Source organism: Brassica napus, chromosome C1, assembly GCF_020379485.1.
Source record: "Brassica napus cultivar Da-Ae chromosome C1, Da-Ae, whole genome shotgun sequence".
Classification (NCBI taxonomy): Eukaryota; Viridiplantae; Streptophyta; class Magnoliopsida; order Brassicales; family Brassicaceae; genus Brassica; species Brassica napus.
In genome coordinates this window covers 45093819-45111453 of record NC_063444.1, presented here as the reverse complement: position 1 = coordinate 45111453, position 17635 = coordinate 45093819, and the positions used below count along the sequence as shown (strand labels likewise).

General features: G+C 36.4%; 1 protein-coding gene and 2 long non-coding RNA genes across 5 annotated transcripts; 1 reads left to right on the top strand and 2 right to left on the bottom strand.

Moving 5' to 3' along the window:
• Positions 1 to 131: 131 nt before the first annotated feature.
• On the bottom strand, positions 132 to 3628 carry LOC125580478 (C2 domain-containing protein At1g53590-like). Of its 3 annotated transcripts, XM_048744954.1 has the most exons (10): positions 3125 to 3628; positions 2968 to 3042; positions 2752 to 2895; positions 2578 to 2673; positions 2372 to 2503; positions 2137 to 2289; positions 1981 to 2022; positions 1857 to 1908; positions 1657 to 1749; positions 132 to 1572 (listed from the first exon to the last, which is right to left on the bottom strand). In XM_048744954.1, exons 1-10 carry the CDS (start codon positions 3239 to 3241, stop codon positions 335 to 337), a joined length of 2142 nt encoding a protein of 713 aa, XP_048600911.1. In that variant the 5' UTR covers positions 3242 to 3628; the 3' UTR covers positions 132 to 334. The 3 variants fall into 3 exon arrangements, with proteins under 3 accessions (XP_048600911.1, XP_048600912.1, XP_048600913.1); XM_048744955.1 differs by lacking the exon at positions 1981 to 2022 and having other exon boundaries at positions 3125 to 3573; XM_048744956.1 differs by lacking the exons at positions 2968 to 3042; positions 3125 to 3628 and having other exon boundaries at positions 2771 to 2842.
• Positions 3629 to 3766: 138 nt separating this feature from the next.
• LOC125580480 lies at positions 3767 to 4775 on the top strand. The gene is made up of 2 exons (XR_007318190.1): positions 3767 to 3906; positions 4130 to 4775. It is a non-coding gene; the product is annotated as an uncharacterized LOC125580480 (long non-coding RNA).
• An 8051-nt stretch (positions 4776 to 12826) lies between these two features.
• Positions 12827 to 14344, bottom strand: LOC125580481. The gene is made up of 2 exons (XR_007318191.1): positions 13322 to 14344; positions 12827 to 13252 (listed from the first exon to the last, which is right to left on the bottom strand). It is a non-coding gene; the product is annotated as an uncharacterized LOC125580481 (long non-coding RNA).
• Between the last annotated feature and the right edge of the window lie 3291 nt (positions 14345 to 17635).

Sequence of the window (17635 nt, the reverse complement as noted above, 5' to 3'; positions counted from 1 at the left end):
CTTCATATCTTCTTCTTTGTGAAAGCTCTTGAGACACACAGCTTGTGTCTTACAGCAGAGTTATTGTGTAACACACGGATAACCATATGTTCTATCATTAGTGTTGTCCCTCTAATCACAACACGATTAAATGGTCAAACTTCTTTCTATTAAGACAGAGCATTTGCTTGAGAATATTTAGAATAGTTTCAAAGCCAGTGATTAGACAGACACTATAAAGGCTGTAAACCAAAACATAAGACTCAAAACTCAAAAGCTGTACAATATTTTCCTTTGTTGTAAATTTAAAACTACTCAACTCAACAAGCCTTTTATTACCTATATCTCTTTTCTATCATTGGACTTTTTTTGGCGTAGAGACTTTCTCAGCTCCAGGTGAAGCATCCATATGTGTAACACCTCTAGAATCTTCTTTAGAGTTTGCTGATGTATTCACAAGACCATCTTCTCCTGCCCTAACGACATCTCCTTGAGGTTTTGCTTTTCTTGGTGTCCCCTGCACACTGCCATGTGCAGTATCATCATCATCAGAATATTCAAACTGACATTCTGAACCAAACACAGACTCATTCTCAGGAACCGTTGAGCACTCATCATCTCTCGACTTCCTCGACCCTTTACGTGAAAACGCGTGCTTTATATGCCTCGCAGACTTCTCAGCGTGTTTCAGAATGCTCTTGGCAACGTCCTTCATATGCCCCTTGTTCTGACCATCCTCAGAGCCAAAGCTCTCACCTCTCGGACTTCTCCCCGTCAAAGGCCCAGACAAACGGTCTTCAACTATGTACTTAACACCAACATCCTTTCGGTTCAACGCCTTCAAGTTGATCCTAGGAGACCTCACATCCTCCTCCACGTTCCCTGACTCTTCCTTCTTCCCATTCCTATGAAACACTTTCTTCAATCCTTTACCAACATACCTCGCTTTGTTCTTCCCTTCCTGGTTCTCATCAGGACTGCTGCTTTCATTACTACCAGTAGAAGCCTCAAGAGTAACTCCACGTATGTTGTTGTCTACACATCGACTCTTGCCTTTCCTCGGCTCCCAAATCTGTGAGACTTCAGTCCCTGGCTGATGCACCCATATCCCAGTCTCTTCTTGTCCTTCAATGTTAATCGGTTCAAGATTATCCCTAACCCTCGGAGACTTATCAGACACCACCGAAGAGAATGAGCCTCTATTTGCATCATCAGTAGCAAAGGAAGCCCACATGTCTTCTTTACTTATCGTCGCTCCTTCAAACGGATCATCAGCATCATCCACCTTTGCTTCGTCCTCAGTTACTGTGATAGCGAGGTGAAGCCTCCCCATCTTGATGTTCTGGAGAGGCAGCCACATGTCGTTTCTCTCCCCGCCTCTGAACTCTGCTATGTTGACCGAACAGTCGCCGAGGCTGTCGTCGCTGAACCGGTCTTTGTCTTGGACTTCGATGTTGAGGATGTTTGGAGAGTCCCACGTCAAGATTGGGATCTTGAACTCTTCTTGCCATTTGGGAGAGAGTGTTTTCTTTAGTATCTTGGTTTTGAATCTGTATGCGCCGAGCTGGCCTTTCACATAAGGATCAGATAAACCTGAAGCATTCCAAAATACAAGAAGAGTTCATAAGATGTTGTACCAAAGTGGAGGAGACTTAACTTAGCTCAGTGAGTTCTAACCATTTAGATCTGATGGTTTAACATCAGATGCTTCAACGACTTCAACAAGAGCGTGTGCAACTGGTTCTTTCTCATCAACAAAGAACCAATTTTCTGGAAGCAACACACAGACACAAAATGTTGAAAACAACATCAAGAAACCAATTATGAAAAGTACAAGACAGAAGTTATGGATTCTGAACATCAACTGCAATAGTTACCTCCTGATTGTGGGCTAACAAACTTCTCCATATCAACTACAAGCATATTTGGCTGCAAGTTAAGACACAAAAGCTTAATTGTAATGAAAATGTTTTTGCTTAGCTATATGAGGGGAGACTTTACCTCAACAAGAGTCTGCTCAAATGCAACAGACAAGAGTTTGTCCTAATAATGGTTGACGGTGTTGTTAGAAGTAGTAAAAACTCAAAAGAGCAGGAGGAGACTTTCTACACTAACTTAAGTTAACAAGCTGAATCAGAGGGGTTAATTAGTACTTACTAGCCATCCTGCAATCCCTGGAAGGACAGTAACATCAACTCCGTGAGTGAAGATCGGTTTCACATTCATTTGGAAATAAGGCGGCTCTGCAAAACAGACGCGTAAACGCCCCAGAAACGGCCATCTACGAAGGAACTTCACTCCAACCAACACCTACAAGAGTGTATAAGGTATCCAGAATGAAGGAATGTACTTCATTTAAGAGAGCATAACTACAGAAAAAAAAAAACATTACCTTCCCTTCAACATGCATCCCTGTGAGATGTAACTTAGTCCACATCCCAAACCCAAGTCTTTTCCTTAACTTCACAGCGAGTATTGCGCTCATATCATCTGCTGTGAGGAAGTTCATTCCAAGTTCCAGCACCTGTATATATACACTTGAGGATATGTCCTACTCCCTCTAAAACAATCTATCAAGAGATACGACTGCAACTATACCAAGTGATCATCACCAGTAGATTGCCTTAGCACTCTTATATCAGTCAACAAAGGAGGGTTTCTTCCCAAATAGAGATGTTGTATCAAAGCCTCTTTCTGCACAAAACCATGATTAGCTAACACTCAAAAAGAGCCATTCTGGAACTAAGAAACAAAAGGTGTATAATGCTTTACCGCGGTCCAAGGTCTATACTTGTCCAAGAACCAAGGTATGATGGGACGAAGAATCTTCTGAGAAGCAATCTGTTCCATACAGATAGGCCATATCTTCTCCACGGCATGATTCAACCACCGCACCGATTCAGAATCAGACAGAACCTAAGAAAAAAAAAAAAAAGCTTAAAGTCAACACCTTTAGATACAAAGTTGAGAAACCCTTGTAATAATTACCCGTTTCTGGTTAGCTTGCTTCCTCTCTTCAAACTGAAACTTCTTCCTCAGTCTCATCACGTAACGCTCATGAACCTATAGGAAACGCATCAAGATCCAAACTTTAACACAATCAACAAAAGTCAACGTCAGAAACAGAGGAAGATAAAGCAAATACCAGGTAGAGGTAAACGAGAGCGAGGAAATAGAAAAGGGCGTGTGATCGATTCAAGTAAGAGAGAAGCCAAAGTAACATCAACACAATCACCACGTGATGGAACACCGAACACTCCATTGTTTCCCACTTCCTAACGGTTGAAAATACGACAATAAACTCCAAAGGTTACTGCTTTTTTCTTCCTACGAAACCAAACCCGTCTAAATCGATTCGAACTTCTTCATGATGAGTGCTTTTGGTTCGAAAACGGATGATTGCAGTTTTTGTGTGTCTTTTTTTTTTGCTTCTTTCTGGTGGTTGATTAGTTATTGTAAACAGAGACGAAGACATAGAGACAGAGACACAGGGACAAACATTGGATCTATCCTAGAATGGCGACTTTCAATGTTTTCTTTCGATCAGCGTGAAACGAAGTCGTTTTTCGTTTTCAGTTACAAGGGAAGGAGATAGAGATAGAGATAGAGATAGAGATAGAGAGAGAGAGACTTGTGGGGGAAAAAACATGTTCTGAGAAAAAGAGAAACGCGTCAAACGCCTGAAAGAGAGCGAAGCGTGTCATACACGTGTGAGGATATACCAGTAGGGTCTCCCATGTCATGTTGACAGTGATGTCTGGATACAGATTTCAAGTTTGACCAAAAAAGTAATGATTGAAAGCCCAATAATAAAATAAAAAAGCCCATATAAACGGGCCTAGTTTTCTTAATCACCGCCTCAGATACTTCTCCGTCTCCTGATCTCGTCGGAGCTTCACCTCTCCGTTGAAAATCGTTGCTTTCCGGGTAAAGTTTGTTTCTTTCTATCATAGAGTAACCACACTTACGGATTTTTTTGGGAAGTTATGAACTGGGTTTGATCGGGAGAATGTAACATAGGCTTAGATAGGTTGGAATCTCCTCTAGGATGAGTTTTAAAGTGTAATGCTCTGTTTTAGGGTTTGTTAAAGATGTTATCTTTTTGTTGTATAGTGGATTGCTTCTAATGCAAGTTTGTTTCTTTAAACAGTTTCAAACAGAGAAAGATGTTCAGCCTAAGATCTACCGGATGAAGCTATGGCCAAGTCCAAGTTTTGGTGAGTCAATGCAATGATGATACTTATTGGGCCCTACGAAGTTCAAGAACTACGGTATCTGGCTGCGTTACCAGAGCCGAACTGGGTACCACAACATGTACAAGGAGTTCCGTGACACCACGCTCAACGGTGCAGTGGAGCAGATGTGTACACTGAGATGGCTTCTCGCCATAGAGTGAGGCTCCCTTGCATTCAGATCATCAAGACCGCCACTGTCCCTGCAAGTCTCTGCAATAGAGAGAGCACCAAGCAGTTCCATAACTCCAAGATCAAGTTCCCTCTTGTTTTGAGGAAGGTCAGGCCACCGACAAGGAAGCTCAAGACTACATACAAGGCTCCAAAGCCCAACCTTTCATGTAAAACCAGTCTTTACATGATTCTCTACTCATCCTTGTCAACCAGAGATCAGATTAGTGTTCTTGTTCCCCAGTCTCTTTAAATTTTTGAAGTTTAGCATTTTTAGAAACTTTCGCTATCTAGATATGATATGAATATTTAAAGTTTGGCTGCTTCAGGGAAGTGTTTTACTGTAACTTGCACCTAACTCATATCGGATATTATTTATTATATGCATTCTCATACCTTGTTCATTATGATTAGTGGATCTCTTCTTTAATCATTCAAAACGCTTAGTGGATCTCTTTTAGAGAAACTCTCTCTTAAAACGCTTTGTCTTCTCTCTACAGTACAAACAAGATTAAACTGTTCTGGTGGCCGGTGAGCAATCGCCACCAGTCGCCACCCGGACTCTTTTGTTTTTTTGTTTCCTTGTATTATATTACTCTTGTCTTTTCGATCTATAGATCGATAGTTTTCTTCGCTTGGCGATACTAGTCTCTTCCGGTTAGCGGAATAAAATATTTCGGCTTTGTCCGATCAAATTTTGCGTTTGCGAAATTTGTTTTCGGCTTGGTCCGATCTCTTTTTGTTGTGTTCTCAGCTCTTATCCTTCTGTTCATCATTCTTATTCCATCTGTTCTTGAGGATTAACTTTTCACTTATTGGCATGCTAAACTCTTGATTCAGAATAGGAATAAATCTTCGCAAGTAAAGAAAGTGGAGTTTCCATGATAATCAAGATAGAGAGTCATAAGATGCTAGTGAGACTTGAATCAGAAATAGAAGAGTTGGAGTTGTCGTACGACAAGCGTTCCGACAACGTTCTGTCTCAGTCTTATTGAAGCCTCTTCGCTGGAGCTAACCCTAATATTGGAGATGGAATCCTTGTTGAACCGATGGCGATTGAAGGAAACCGGAGCAAACAAGCTGATACCCCTAAAATAGGGAAGAATCACTCAAAGGGATATGAACTTGCCAAAAAAGGGACTAAAGGGATATGAACTTGCAAAAATGAAGAACTGATGGATTGAACGGTGACACAAGAGAGGCGGAAAGTCTCTTGATACTACCAAACTTTAGTTGTTGCTTGATATGACGCACAAGTCCAACAAAAGAAGAGTTTTTATATGTTGTTTGATATGACGCACAAGTCCAACGAAATAGAGAAATTTACTTGGAGCTAACCACATCAAGAAAGAAGAAGTGTTCTACAAAGAACAAAGGAGATAAACTCAATAAAAGGGGAAAAATGTTGCTTTATTTCGTGGTTTAAATCCAAAGAAAAATGTGCTAAAAACAAGGCATTGAAAATAAAAACAAAGACTTGACTAAATAAAGTTTTTGACTGAAACTTGAACTGCCTCTTAATATAGCCACGACCATGACTTTGGAAAGTGAAGAATATGCTCCTGATATGGGCCAAGACATGCCCTTTCGGGCCTGGTCGAAATCCATTTTTTCCCTAACCAATATTTTATCGGTTTTTCCATTTGGCCTAAACAAGTCTGTTTTTGAATCTTTTTGAAAACCATCAAGCCCAAGACTTTCTTGTACATTTAGGACATGAATAATTACCTTTGGCATGATTGAATTGGTCGTTGGTTCATCAGAAAGAAGATTAGCCATCTCCAGCTTCTCAGATGGTCTGAATTCGCGAGAACTGAAGATCATCTGATTTGTAAATGGCATAACTGTCACATATGAACTCCGTTTGATCTGATTCTTCTTCGAGAAGCTCCGTAATTGAGTTGAGAACATTCTCCAAGTGATTTCATGCGTAGAAGTCCCGTGGTTTGGAAGATATGAGTCTAACAATGAACATATATATTTATTGCTTCTTATGATCAAGCCATGCATGTCTGTTTTGCCCGGTTCGCTACCCAAAAGGCGCATCATTCCCTCCCTCTTGAAAAGGATTTGATCTCAAATCCATTTTACCTGTATCAAAAAGAATCTAAAGAACATGTAAAATTTAGTGAAGGAAAATTTTGGAAAGAAACTTCTTTGGAGTTTTGAAGTTGTTTTCTTCAAGTACTTCCAGTTACATGTTCCAGGAACACAAGTATTGTGCCGACCTCCTATACTTGATCTCCTTACGATTTGATCATGATTAACTTGTCCTTTCAAAACAACTAGAAAAACCACATCCAATCTGCGAAAGAAATAATCAAAGGGTTTCTCTATCCTTAAGACATCAAAAACATGATCCAAGCTCTTAGGATGACCATCAAGCACGTGTGTAAACATCAAGCAAGTAAATGGAGTGCCAAAATTTGGTTTACTTGTTTTAAAATCATGCAAAGCTGTGAAACTGTTAGCAAACGAAAGAGAAGGTGTCAATTTCGAAAACTTCTTAACATGAACAAAATCAAATTGATTATCTGGCCTAGGCAATTTATGTTCATGCTCTTTCCCACTCCAAATTTCTTTCAATGCACAGATCAATGAAAACAACTCATGAAAAAACATAAGCAAAATGTTTTTCAACCAAGTAAAGATCTGTTTTTGCTTAGAAATTCTCGGGTTCAAAACTCTCGGGTTCAAAACGTTTTCATGATAAGCAGAGACAATCAACCCATGATCCTTACAGTGCTTTTGGCTTTAACAGAGGATTTCCTGAGGAATAACCTTTGGTTCATTGCTGGCCGATTGCTCCAACAATTTCTCTGGTGGTGAAATTTTTTATCATCACGCCTACGACCATGATCAGCTCCATCCCTTGTGTACATGCATCTCCAAATCTCAGGCTGATGAGCACGGTCAATGCTTTCACTTTTCTGAGGTTGAACATGTTCATCACGGACACGCAAAACAAACATTATAATACCTGGATCATATGTGCAAGACATGTGCTTTTTCAAATCAGAAATCAAAGTATCTTTTCGAAGAACATGTAGCACTCGTTTCAGCCTTTCAAAACGCACATCAAAGTAAGAATTAATGACCAGAAGGGTTTCAAGGCACGTGATTGCATAGTTTCTAACGAAAAAATTCAAAACATTCACAAATTTCTCAGATTTAGAACGCAAAAGATCAAGTTCAAACTGAGAACTACTTATCCAAAGCTCAACATGTTTATCAAAGAAGGTGTTGTAAATCAGAATGTTTCCAAGGCATGAAATACCATAGAACATTTCCAGAACGTGCCTATCTTGATCAGATTCAGAACGCAAATGTTTTATATCAAGATCAGATTCAGAATAAGAATGGGCAGATTTCAAAACAGAATCACAACAAAAATCGGTTTCAGTTCTAAGTGATTTTGTTTTCTGCAAATTCATAACCATAATCTCTTTCCAGGCACGTGTGTGAGAAAATAAATCATCAGTGATCATTTCATGTTTAGAAAAACTTAGATTAAAGCCATTATCCTTAAAACAAACAAATGAATCACAAGGTTTTTAGAAACAGAAATCTGGTTGTTGCAAAACAAACTCAAACGACTTTTCAGGTTTATCAAAACCTTTGCAATGTTCCAAAAACTGATCAAATCTCAAAACAAGATCAAAGTGGATGTTATTGCCATTTTGAAAACATTTTTGATCAGAAAGTTTATCAGGTTCAAACACTTGAAAAGAGTTAAATCATGTTTTCAAAAATAGAGTTTGAAACACGAAATTCTTTAACTTTGTCAAAACCAAAACGTTTCACATCTTCAGAACTGATCTTAACAAACATTTCAGGCAGAAAATCAATCAAGTCATGTTTCTCACAGGGCTCTTTGGACAAAAGCGTAGGAGTTGTGTCGGGATCAAGGCAAAGTCGGTTCTCCATGATGATGGACGTGATGCTTAGTGCTTTCTCATCAAAGGTTGGACCAAGTTCGTCTTGTTCATCATAGATGGGACTTAGATCAACGTCCATGGGTCTCCTGGTGCCAAGAAGCGATCCCTGATGTGAGTAGTCGATTGGTTCTTCCTCAAAATCTGTGAAAATAGAACAAGACAACTCGGATGCTCCGGTTCAAAACAAGTTAGTCCATTAGTCTCTTCATTATTAAACATAAAATCAGATTTCGGAGAAGGAAGATCACATTCATCCTCACAAATGATCAAACTCTCCATCAGCTCTTCACCATATTCATCAAAAATTGGTAAAGAATCTGAAAAATCTTTTAGATCTTCAAGGTTGTTTTCAGATATACCTTTGGGTTTTCATTGATGGATAAGGATGGCTTAGCTACAGGTGCATGTGTGGTTGTGCTCTTCTTTTGGATCTTACTAACGTCCTTGAGGGCCTTCACCACACCCTCCACAAGGTTGTCACAGAACTCTCGGACTTCAAACTGACTGAAAAGTCTTCTTTGATCAGCTTCAAACATCTTAACCTGGAAATTCTCAACACAAAAAATTAACAGATAAAAATAATCATCACACTCTCAAGTGTTTAATCTCTCTCACACAAGTGTTTCTCTCGGAAGTTTAGTGGTCACACAAGAGTCTCCTCTCAAAGTTAACCCAATGGAATCTCCAAGCAAACAAGAGATGAACACAAGATAAGAAGATAAGAGAATTGGTTTTGAAATATGTATTAACCACTCGAAGGCTGGATTTCTCCTCAGCCAGCATGATTTCTCTTCCACCACCTAGCCAAAATCAAACTATGTTTCTCTTTTTTTTTTCTTGATAGATCTTTTTTTCTTTTCTTTTTTTTTTTTAATAGAAGAATGACGATAAGTAAGGTAGTGGCCCGGATTTGAGATAGAAAGAAGAAGAAGTGTTTGAAGAAAATGGAAGATAAGAAGAATGATAGATAGTACCGGTTAAGTGGCTCTGATACCACTTGATACGCCCTAAAATGGGGAAGGATCACTCAATCGGACTTAAGGGATATGAATTCGCCAAAAAAAGAACTGATGGATTGAATGGTGACACAAGAGGGGCGGAAAGTCTCTTGATACTACCAAACTTCAGTTGTTGCTTGATATGACGCACAAGTCCAATAAAAAAAGGTTTTCTATACGTCGCTTGATATGATCCACAAGTCCAACAAAAGAAGGGTTTATATACGTCATTTGATATGACGCACAAGTCCAACGAAATAGAGAAGTTTACTTGGAGCTAACCACACCAAGAAACAAGAAGTGTTCTACAAAGAACAAAGGAGATAAACTCAATAAAAGGGGAAAAAGTTGCTTTATTTCGTGGCTCATAGGCTCTATTTATAGGATTACAAGTTGTAGAAATCTAAAGAAGAATGTGCTAAAACCAAGAAATTGAAAATAGAACAAAGACTTGACTAAATAAAGTTTTTAACTGAAACTTGGACTGCCTCTTGATATAGCCACGTCCATGACTTTGAAAAGTGAAGAATATGCTCCTGATATGGGCCAAGACATGTCCCTTTCAGGCCTGGTCGAAATCCATCTTTTCCCTTAGCCAATATTTTATCGGTTTCTCCATTTGCCCCAAACAAGTCTGTTTTTGAATCATTTTGAAAACCATCAAGTCCAAGACTTTCTTGAACATTTAGAACATGAATAATCACATTTGGCATGATTGAATTGGTCGTTGGTTCATCAGAAAGAAGGTTAGCCATTTCCAGCTTTTCGGATGGTCTGAATTCGCGAGAACTGAAGATCATCTGATTTGTAAATGGCATAATTGTCACATATGAACTCAGTTTCATCTGATTCTTCTTCGAGAAGCTCCGTAATTGAGTTAAGAACATTCCCCAAGTGATTTCATGTGTAGAAGTCTTGTGGTTTGGAAGATATGAATCAAACAATAAACATATATCTTTATTGCTTCCCATGATCAAGCCATGCATGTCCTGTTCATCCGATGCGCTATCCAAGGGCGCATCACAAACAGTTCAATTGGAGTCAGAGATGATGAACGAGGTTGATTGGCAAAGTTCCGGCGACGTTTCTCTTTCTCTGTCGAAGGAAGCGGTGACGTCCAAGAAATAAACACGTTTAGGTTTATGTTCATCCTTATCTTTTAACTTTGGGCTCATTTTGGACTGATTGTATAATCTAAAATCCTTGAACTTCTTGTATGGTCTATTTGGCATGGTTTTAATAAAACCAAAAGTTGACAAAAAAAAACATTAGATAAGAAAAATGCGATTAGGTAGGGTTTAGGTGGCAAACATTTACACGCCATTTTCATAATTCATACACTGCTTCACACGTCACTTAACTAACTACACTGTTCTTCACAAAAAAAACGTGGGAGAAGTTGGTGAATCCCTTTTAGTTTAAACTGTACATTGTACAGTGAAACTCTCAGTGATAGAAAAAGCTCTTAACCTGCAGAAATCTGGAGTGAGTGAGAGAAGTAGAGATGTCTTTACCAGTAGTAGCTCCATTGTTTCCCACTTCCTACTGATTGAGAATCCGTTACGAAACTGAATGACAAGAAACTCCAAAGGTTACTGCTTTTTTTCTTTTCTAAAACAGAGGATCAAGTTGTAATCTCACGAAACCAAACCCCATCCAAATCGTCTCTAACAGCATCTCCAACCCATAACACTATTTTAGTGTCAAAATCACATTATTTTAGCGTAATTTCAGCACTAAAAAAAAGTTTTTTTCTAACCATAACACCAAACTTCACACTAAAAATTATTTTATAATATTATATGTATTTATGTTTTTATTTGTGTTTTTATTTGTCATTTATTTAATTATTTATTTTATTAATAAATTAAGTAAATAGTATTTTAATGAGATAAATAGTATTATAGTGTGGTAAATAGTGTCACACCAAATTTGGTGTGAAATTATAGTGTTGCACTAAAATGGTGTGATTTTTAGTATTGGGTTGGAAAATATTTTTATGTCAAAATAACACTAAAATTGTGTTTTGGAGTTGGATTGGAGATGATCTAACTCATTCATGATGATGAGTGCTTTGGTTTGAAAAGAGAGACGGAAACAAAGAGACAAAGACAAAAAACATTGGATCTATCTATATATGATAGGAAACCTGGTTTTTTGTTAACCGATAATGTCGTCATTTTTTATAGGAAAAAAAAAGTTATATCTAAACAGTTAGATTTGCTTTATTTTATAATTTAATAATGGTTAAGAATTTGATTTCTTTTAAATAGATAACATTATCATTTATTAAACCAAAGGACGTCTTTTGCCTTGAATCAATAATGCATTCCTTCAAATCAAAAAGGCTCAAACTTCTTTCATTCAAATACACCTCTTTGATCAAAGACACATCTTTGAAAACATTTATACATTGAAGATTCTAACTTTTACATCTGATATTTTATTTCTTCTAAATATTTTTTTTCTCATATCAATTGATTTTTCATCAATCAAATTTTCAGATTTGTTGGTGTTAATCTAATGGTTGTGGTTTGCTCTTGATATTGGAACCCTTTTTCTCACCGCCCTATGTTGCACTTCTTGTTCGTCATTTAGAGCATCTTCAACCCTCGTCATTTAGAGTATCTTCAACCCCACTGCAAAAAAAAATTGCAAAATTGAGTGAAAAATACAGTTATGAACAAACAAAAATGCATTACTGCATATATATAGTTAATAATGTCTTTTTTGTTTGTTTATAACTGCATTTTCCACTCCATTTTACAGTTTTTTTTGTAGTGGAGTTGGAAATGCTCTTGTACCCCAAAGCTATGATACAACAATTGAACTTGTGCTCTCTTCCAAATAGTTTCATAAATCTCTGCTGAATTCTTTCCAAGAAAAATCAAAACAAAGATTGAAGAACTCTTCTAATCCGTCTCTTTCACTACACTGTATAAACTCTAGCGATAAATAATATCATAGAACTGTTGGAGGAGATGTTCTATCAAATAAAAATATAGCTTCTTTCATTCCTAAATCCTATAATTGTTAGTAACTCTCTGATTGTGATTCAACGATGAAACACAATTTTATTGTCTTTGGATGTTTGTGAATTCAGTAAATTTTATTCTATATTACTCCCTCTGTTTTTTTAATATAAGTCGTGTCAGAATTGTGCGCATAGATTAATAAATCATTAATTTTTTATATTTTCTAAACAAAAACATCATTAATTATTTACCTAACCATATTATCATTGGTCATATAACATTAAGTGTTAATAAATTTTACATAGAAAACCGAAAACGTCATATAATTTGGAACATAAATATTTCTCTAAAACGATTTATATAAAAAAACGGAGGGAGTATAATATAGTTATGCCTCATTGAATACTTAATTCCATGTGTTGGTTGAATATTAATGTGTTGTAGCGTTGTGCGTTAGATACATGGATTTTGAAATAATCGATGACACGCAAATCAACACTTATTTTTTTATCTTCTGAAATGTCATACGTTACTTTTTTTTCTGTGGAAAATTTTATTAAAGAAGCCCAAAAACACAAAAGAACCACAACAAAAAGCCCATAGATAGACAAACTATAAACCACGAGGCCCACAAAAGATCCAGTACAATAAGGTCCAATGGAAAGAGGAAGGGACATCGACACATCCACGCGTTTCATTGTTAGCGTGTTGGGGGCAACACGTGCCCACAAGTCGAGAGGCCACCAACTTCACCGTCCGAAAGTCACCGACAGAAGCTCTAACCGGCATGTTCCACTGGAGACAGCAACCCGTCGTTAGAACCGCCGCCACCGACGAGAGGTAAATTAAACACCATCGACATAAAAGAACTTCAGGGAAGCTCCACAGAGAACAAGAACCGCCAGATGCAAAGGCCACAATCACCGTCGATAAAACAGATCTTCACTTGTAAAAAAGATCTGATTGCATGCGTTAAATCACAAGACATTGATAGCAGAATGAATAAAGACCAAAAGCGAAGAACTAACGACAAATCTGAGATAAACCCGGAAGCAAGCCGGCCGAAACCACCGGAGAGGAAGGTGGATCGCCAGAGTCAAAAGCCGCACGACATCTCCGAGACGATAGAAGAGACCGTCGGAGTCGAGAGCCGGCCACACCATAGAAAGTCACCATGTGCCAGAGTCTAAGCCCAAACCGCTGGGCGTGAAGTCACCAAAGAGATCTCCGGATATCAAAAAGGACTAACTCTCTCTCTCTAAAAGATTTGAAAGAGATAAGAGAGAGAGAGTTCGTACCCTCTGCGAAATCTTTTGCAGTTTTAAATGTCATACGTTACTTATCTTTGTCATTGTAAACTCTTTTAACAAAAAATATTATAGCCCATCTATTCTTCCGGATTTTGAGTTGGGAATTGTGTCGGCATCTCATATTTTCTCTGTGGTTGAATAGTTTCACCTCTCATCAAGTAACCTGAATATAATCACATCTTATTTTAAATAAACCATTGTAAGCTTTGAATATTGACAATTGCATTATTTTTTTATCAACCATTATAATTTTTGGTGATTTATGGTTAGCTAATATAACATTTGATATCTATGTAAGGAATTTTGGTCAATTAGAAAATACAATAACAAGGTACAGTGAAATAGAAAATTAATAGATATAACTGAGAGGTATTCACTATTCCATAGGATCATAAAAAATGTTGCATCTTGAATTTCTATTTGTATATTTTATATCTTATCTTTGAAAAATAAAACTGTGGTTGCCTTATTTTACAAAAGTATGATTGTCAATTGTCAAAATACACTAAAAATGTTTATTACCAATAACCAACAAATTAACCCTTCTGCATGATAGTTATATAATCTTCGAATATTAATCGAATATTTAAAACTAGGGGTTGGCCCGCCCTACGGGCGGGTGAGTTTATATTAAAAGTATTTTATATTAAAATAGTTAATTATATAAAATATTTAAAATTTTAATTTATACTGAAAATAATAAATGTAATCTGTTTTTATTCTAAAACTTTATTGTAAATTTAACTAAGTTTTGTTGGTTTGAGTTGAAAAGACCACTAACAATTTTTTTTCTAGAGAACACAAAATTATTAAATTTAAAATTAGGGAAAATGTAATGCTTCATATTTTTCTATTTTATTTGCATTTTTAATTTGATATAGTTGAATAAAACCAAAAGTAATAAAACTAATATTTTTTTATTTCTAAGAGTATCAGATTTTAATATTATTACAATAACTAATTTTTCACAATAATAAAATAATACATCCATCCCCAAGCTAAATCAATTGAAAATCAAATGTAATGTGATAAAATTATAAAATGTTATATTTTAAGTAATATATAAATAGTTTAAATAATTTCGTAAATAATAATTAGTATATATTATGTAATAACGAATGATGTTTTATAATATATGTTTGTTTCAGTTTATATTAGATTTTCAATTTATAATTGATTTTTCTTTAATTTTAGTGTTTTTCTAATTATGTTTTGTAAAATATTTTAGCATTTGTTGAACTTAAAAAAAAAATTGTTGGAAATTTCGCTCGTGCTATTTGAAAATAATTTTATAAATTAATATAAGCATTACATTTCTAACATGATTTTACTTGAGTTTCATATCCTATCATATCAAATAATTGAAATGTAGTGTAATCATTAATAATCTGGAAATTAAGATGAACCAAACTGCATATAAATGTTTTCTGAAAATTGTTTTTCTTTTCAAAAAAATAAAATTTAAAGAAGTAACTAAACTTTTTTATTTGTTTAAGTGTTGGCTATATTGAATGAAAATATATATTTCCTATCTAATCAAACATCTCATTTTCAGTTTCCACTTAGTAACAACGATAAGATCAAAAAAATTATATATATAATTTAATAATTAAATTGAACAAAACAACATAATAACTTTTTAATGTTTGATGTATCATCGAGCAAACAATTATGCACATCAAAACTGCAGAGCTTCTGTTTTGAAACTTACAATGATTTTTCAATGATTTCTGGAGGTCCATCATTTTGTTTGTTACTAATTTTGTAAAGCATGAACTTCGTGATAAAAATGAAAAAATGAAAAAATGAAAATCTGTAAATTTCTTTTTTTTTATTATCATTGCCCGAATTTGATGAAAGGTGCAACCATTAGCATCTGTAAAATCTGTAAAAAGAAAGTGTGATGTTTAGTGTAACCATTAGCAGCGCGTTGAGTCTCTGGAATCAAGGGTATCAGAGATGTTTAATTTTTAAAATTTTTTTGGCATGATGACTTAAACAGTTTCGAGTTGGAACTTTACTTTAGTGGGTTGATCTCAGTTTTTGTTATGACCTACGGATAATACGATGAGGAGACGGAATAATAATGTATGTGTGAGAGGATCAGGGTTGAATAATCTTTTTTTTGTCAGCTGTTTTGAATATTATTGACCTCTGTAACCAGCCAGTAGTTCGATGACCACAATTTAAAAACATAAGCAAAAATAGAATTCTTGGAGTAGACATAATTTTTTGAAGTTAATAAAATGCACTTACGGCGGGGCGTAATAGCTGAGGACACACACATTTGATTCTTGGAATTGAAAATAACATGATAAAGATAACGATATGCTTTGAAAACACAGAGCAAAGTATCTCACAATTCACTTTTCTCAGTTCCGGAGTATATTTTTTCGGAAAATGAAAATGAAACAGCTTGTAGGAGTAACAATATATTGGTCTATGTAACCAGTTCTACGGTTCAAAATTGTTTAAAAAGAAAGATGCAGAATTCATAGAGAAGACGAAATACATGTATAAGTTAAAACACTGAGGAAAATAGCTCAAAGTGATACTTATTCGGTTTATGAAAGAATTTAAAAACTGGTTAAGAAAGCAGTTGTGAGATTGAGCGACCTTGTATCTACTCCAATAATCTGAAGCTTAACCATGGTGTGGCTTCTTCGCAGAGTGCGCACACACTGCCTGGGCCGACTCGGCAGAAGACATGTCAGATGAAATAGGGATGTCACTTGGTTCAGTAACAGTTCCTGAGAGGCTTTCCAACATCACATGGTTACTGGGTCTGTTGCTGTTGTCATGAATACCTCTTTCAACACATTGAGAAGGGTCTATTGTTACAGCTCCAGCTCCTGGAATATCATGGCCAGGGTTGTTATCACCTCCCTGTGGAGGAGTCAAGTAAATGATTAAGCAGAAGTTTTCGTAAAGAGTTTAACAACATGAAGGGAATAGTTTGGTATGACCCCTGAAAGCGGAGGTTGGCCATAATTCACTGAGTATTTTGTGTTTCTTCATTGAAAGTGGGAACTTACCAAAATATCTGGAATAAAACATATGGAATTATGGGCCTGTATGAGATGATTATCAAGAATTAATAAGATGGATTTGGAACGTGGTGAATAAAACAAACCAGGCAACTCGGAATTGGTATTAGCTAATGACATCAACTCCTCGTAACCTTGGGGATGAAGTTTCTGCTCTCAGGGACCTCTTCGAATAGGAGCAAAACAGGGGCGTCCGCAAATATGAAGCTTTGCTTGCTCCTAGTACCATCAAGAATCGTTTTTTTTCTACAGGTGCCAAATAAATAATCAAAACAGACTTTAAGCATAGTTACCTTTCCATCAACCAGTATCAGATCAACTCCCATTAGCTCTCCACTTTTCTTCACATTCCAAGCTTTCCCAGAATCGAAGGAGCCCAACTTACATACACTACTGCGTTTGATTGACATAACACTTGTTTTAAAATGAATTCAATCAGACGTTCACTATACTGCAAATAACATTTCTATGGATTATTAAAAACTGTGAGGATGATTCTTAAGGGATGAAGCCTTACCAATAACTCGGCCGCGGAGTGATAGTTGGAAAGTCCTTCTAACGGATAGAAAGCGAGGAAGAGGTGAGGCGCTCTGGTGATCCCAATACCTATAATCGAGTGGAGATGATAAACTCAATTTTATTTTTAGGTGAGCTAAGAGATAATTGAAGATCTGGGTTATGTAAAGAGTTTGAAACCAAAGTCGTGGGTGGAGATACTGGTTCGAACCAAAACGCTTGTGTTCATATATAGGCGGAGCTTCAATAGTTTACTTCTGAAAAAGATGAAGCCAATTTAATGCGAGAAAGTGGAAGGTGTGGTGAAAACGACGTAAATGTTTTGTTTAATGTAGCAGATGATTGATTACCACAGACGTTATACGAAGGTGGTCTGGAGGCAGTGAAGTCTGAAGAGACGGTGGTTCTCCTCTGCAAGTCAAGGATCGTTAGGGAATAACCCTTGGGCTAGAATGATAAAAGTTTAAGA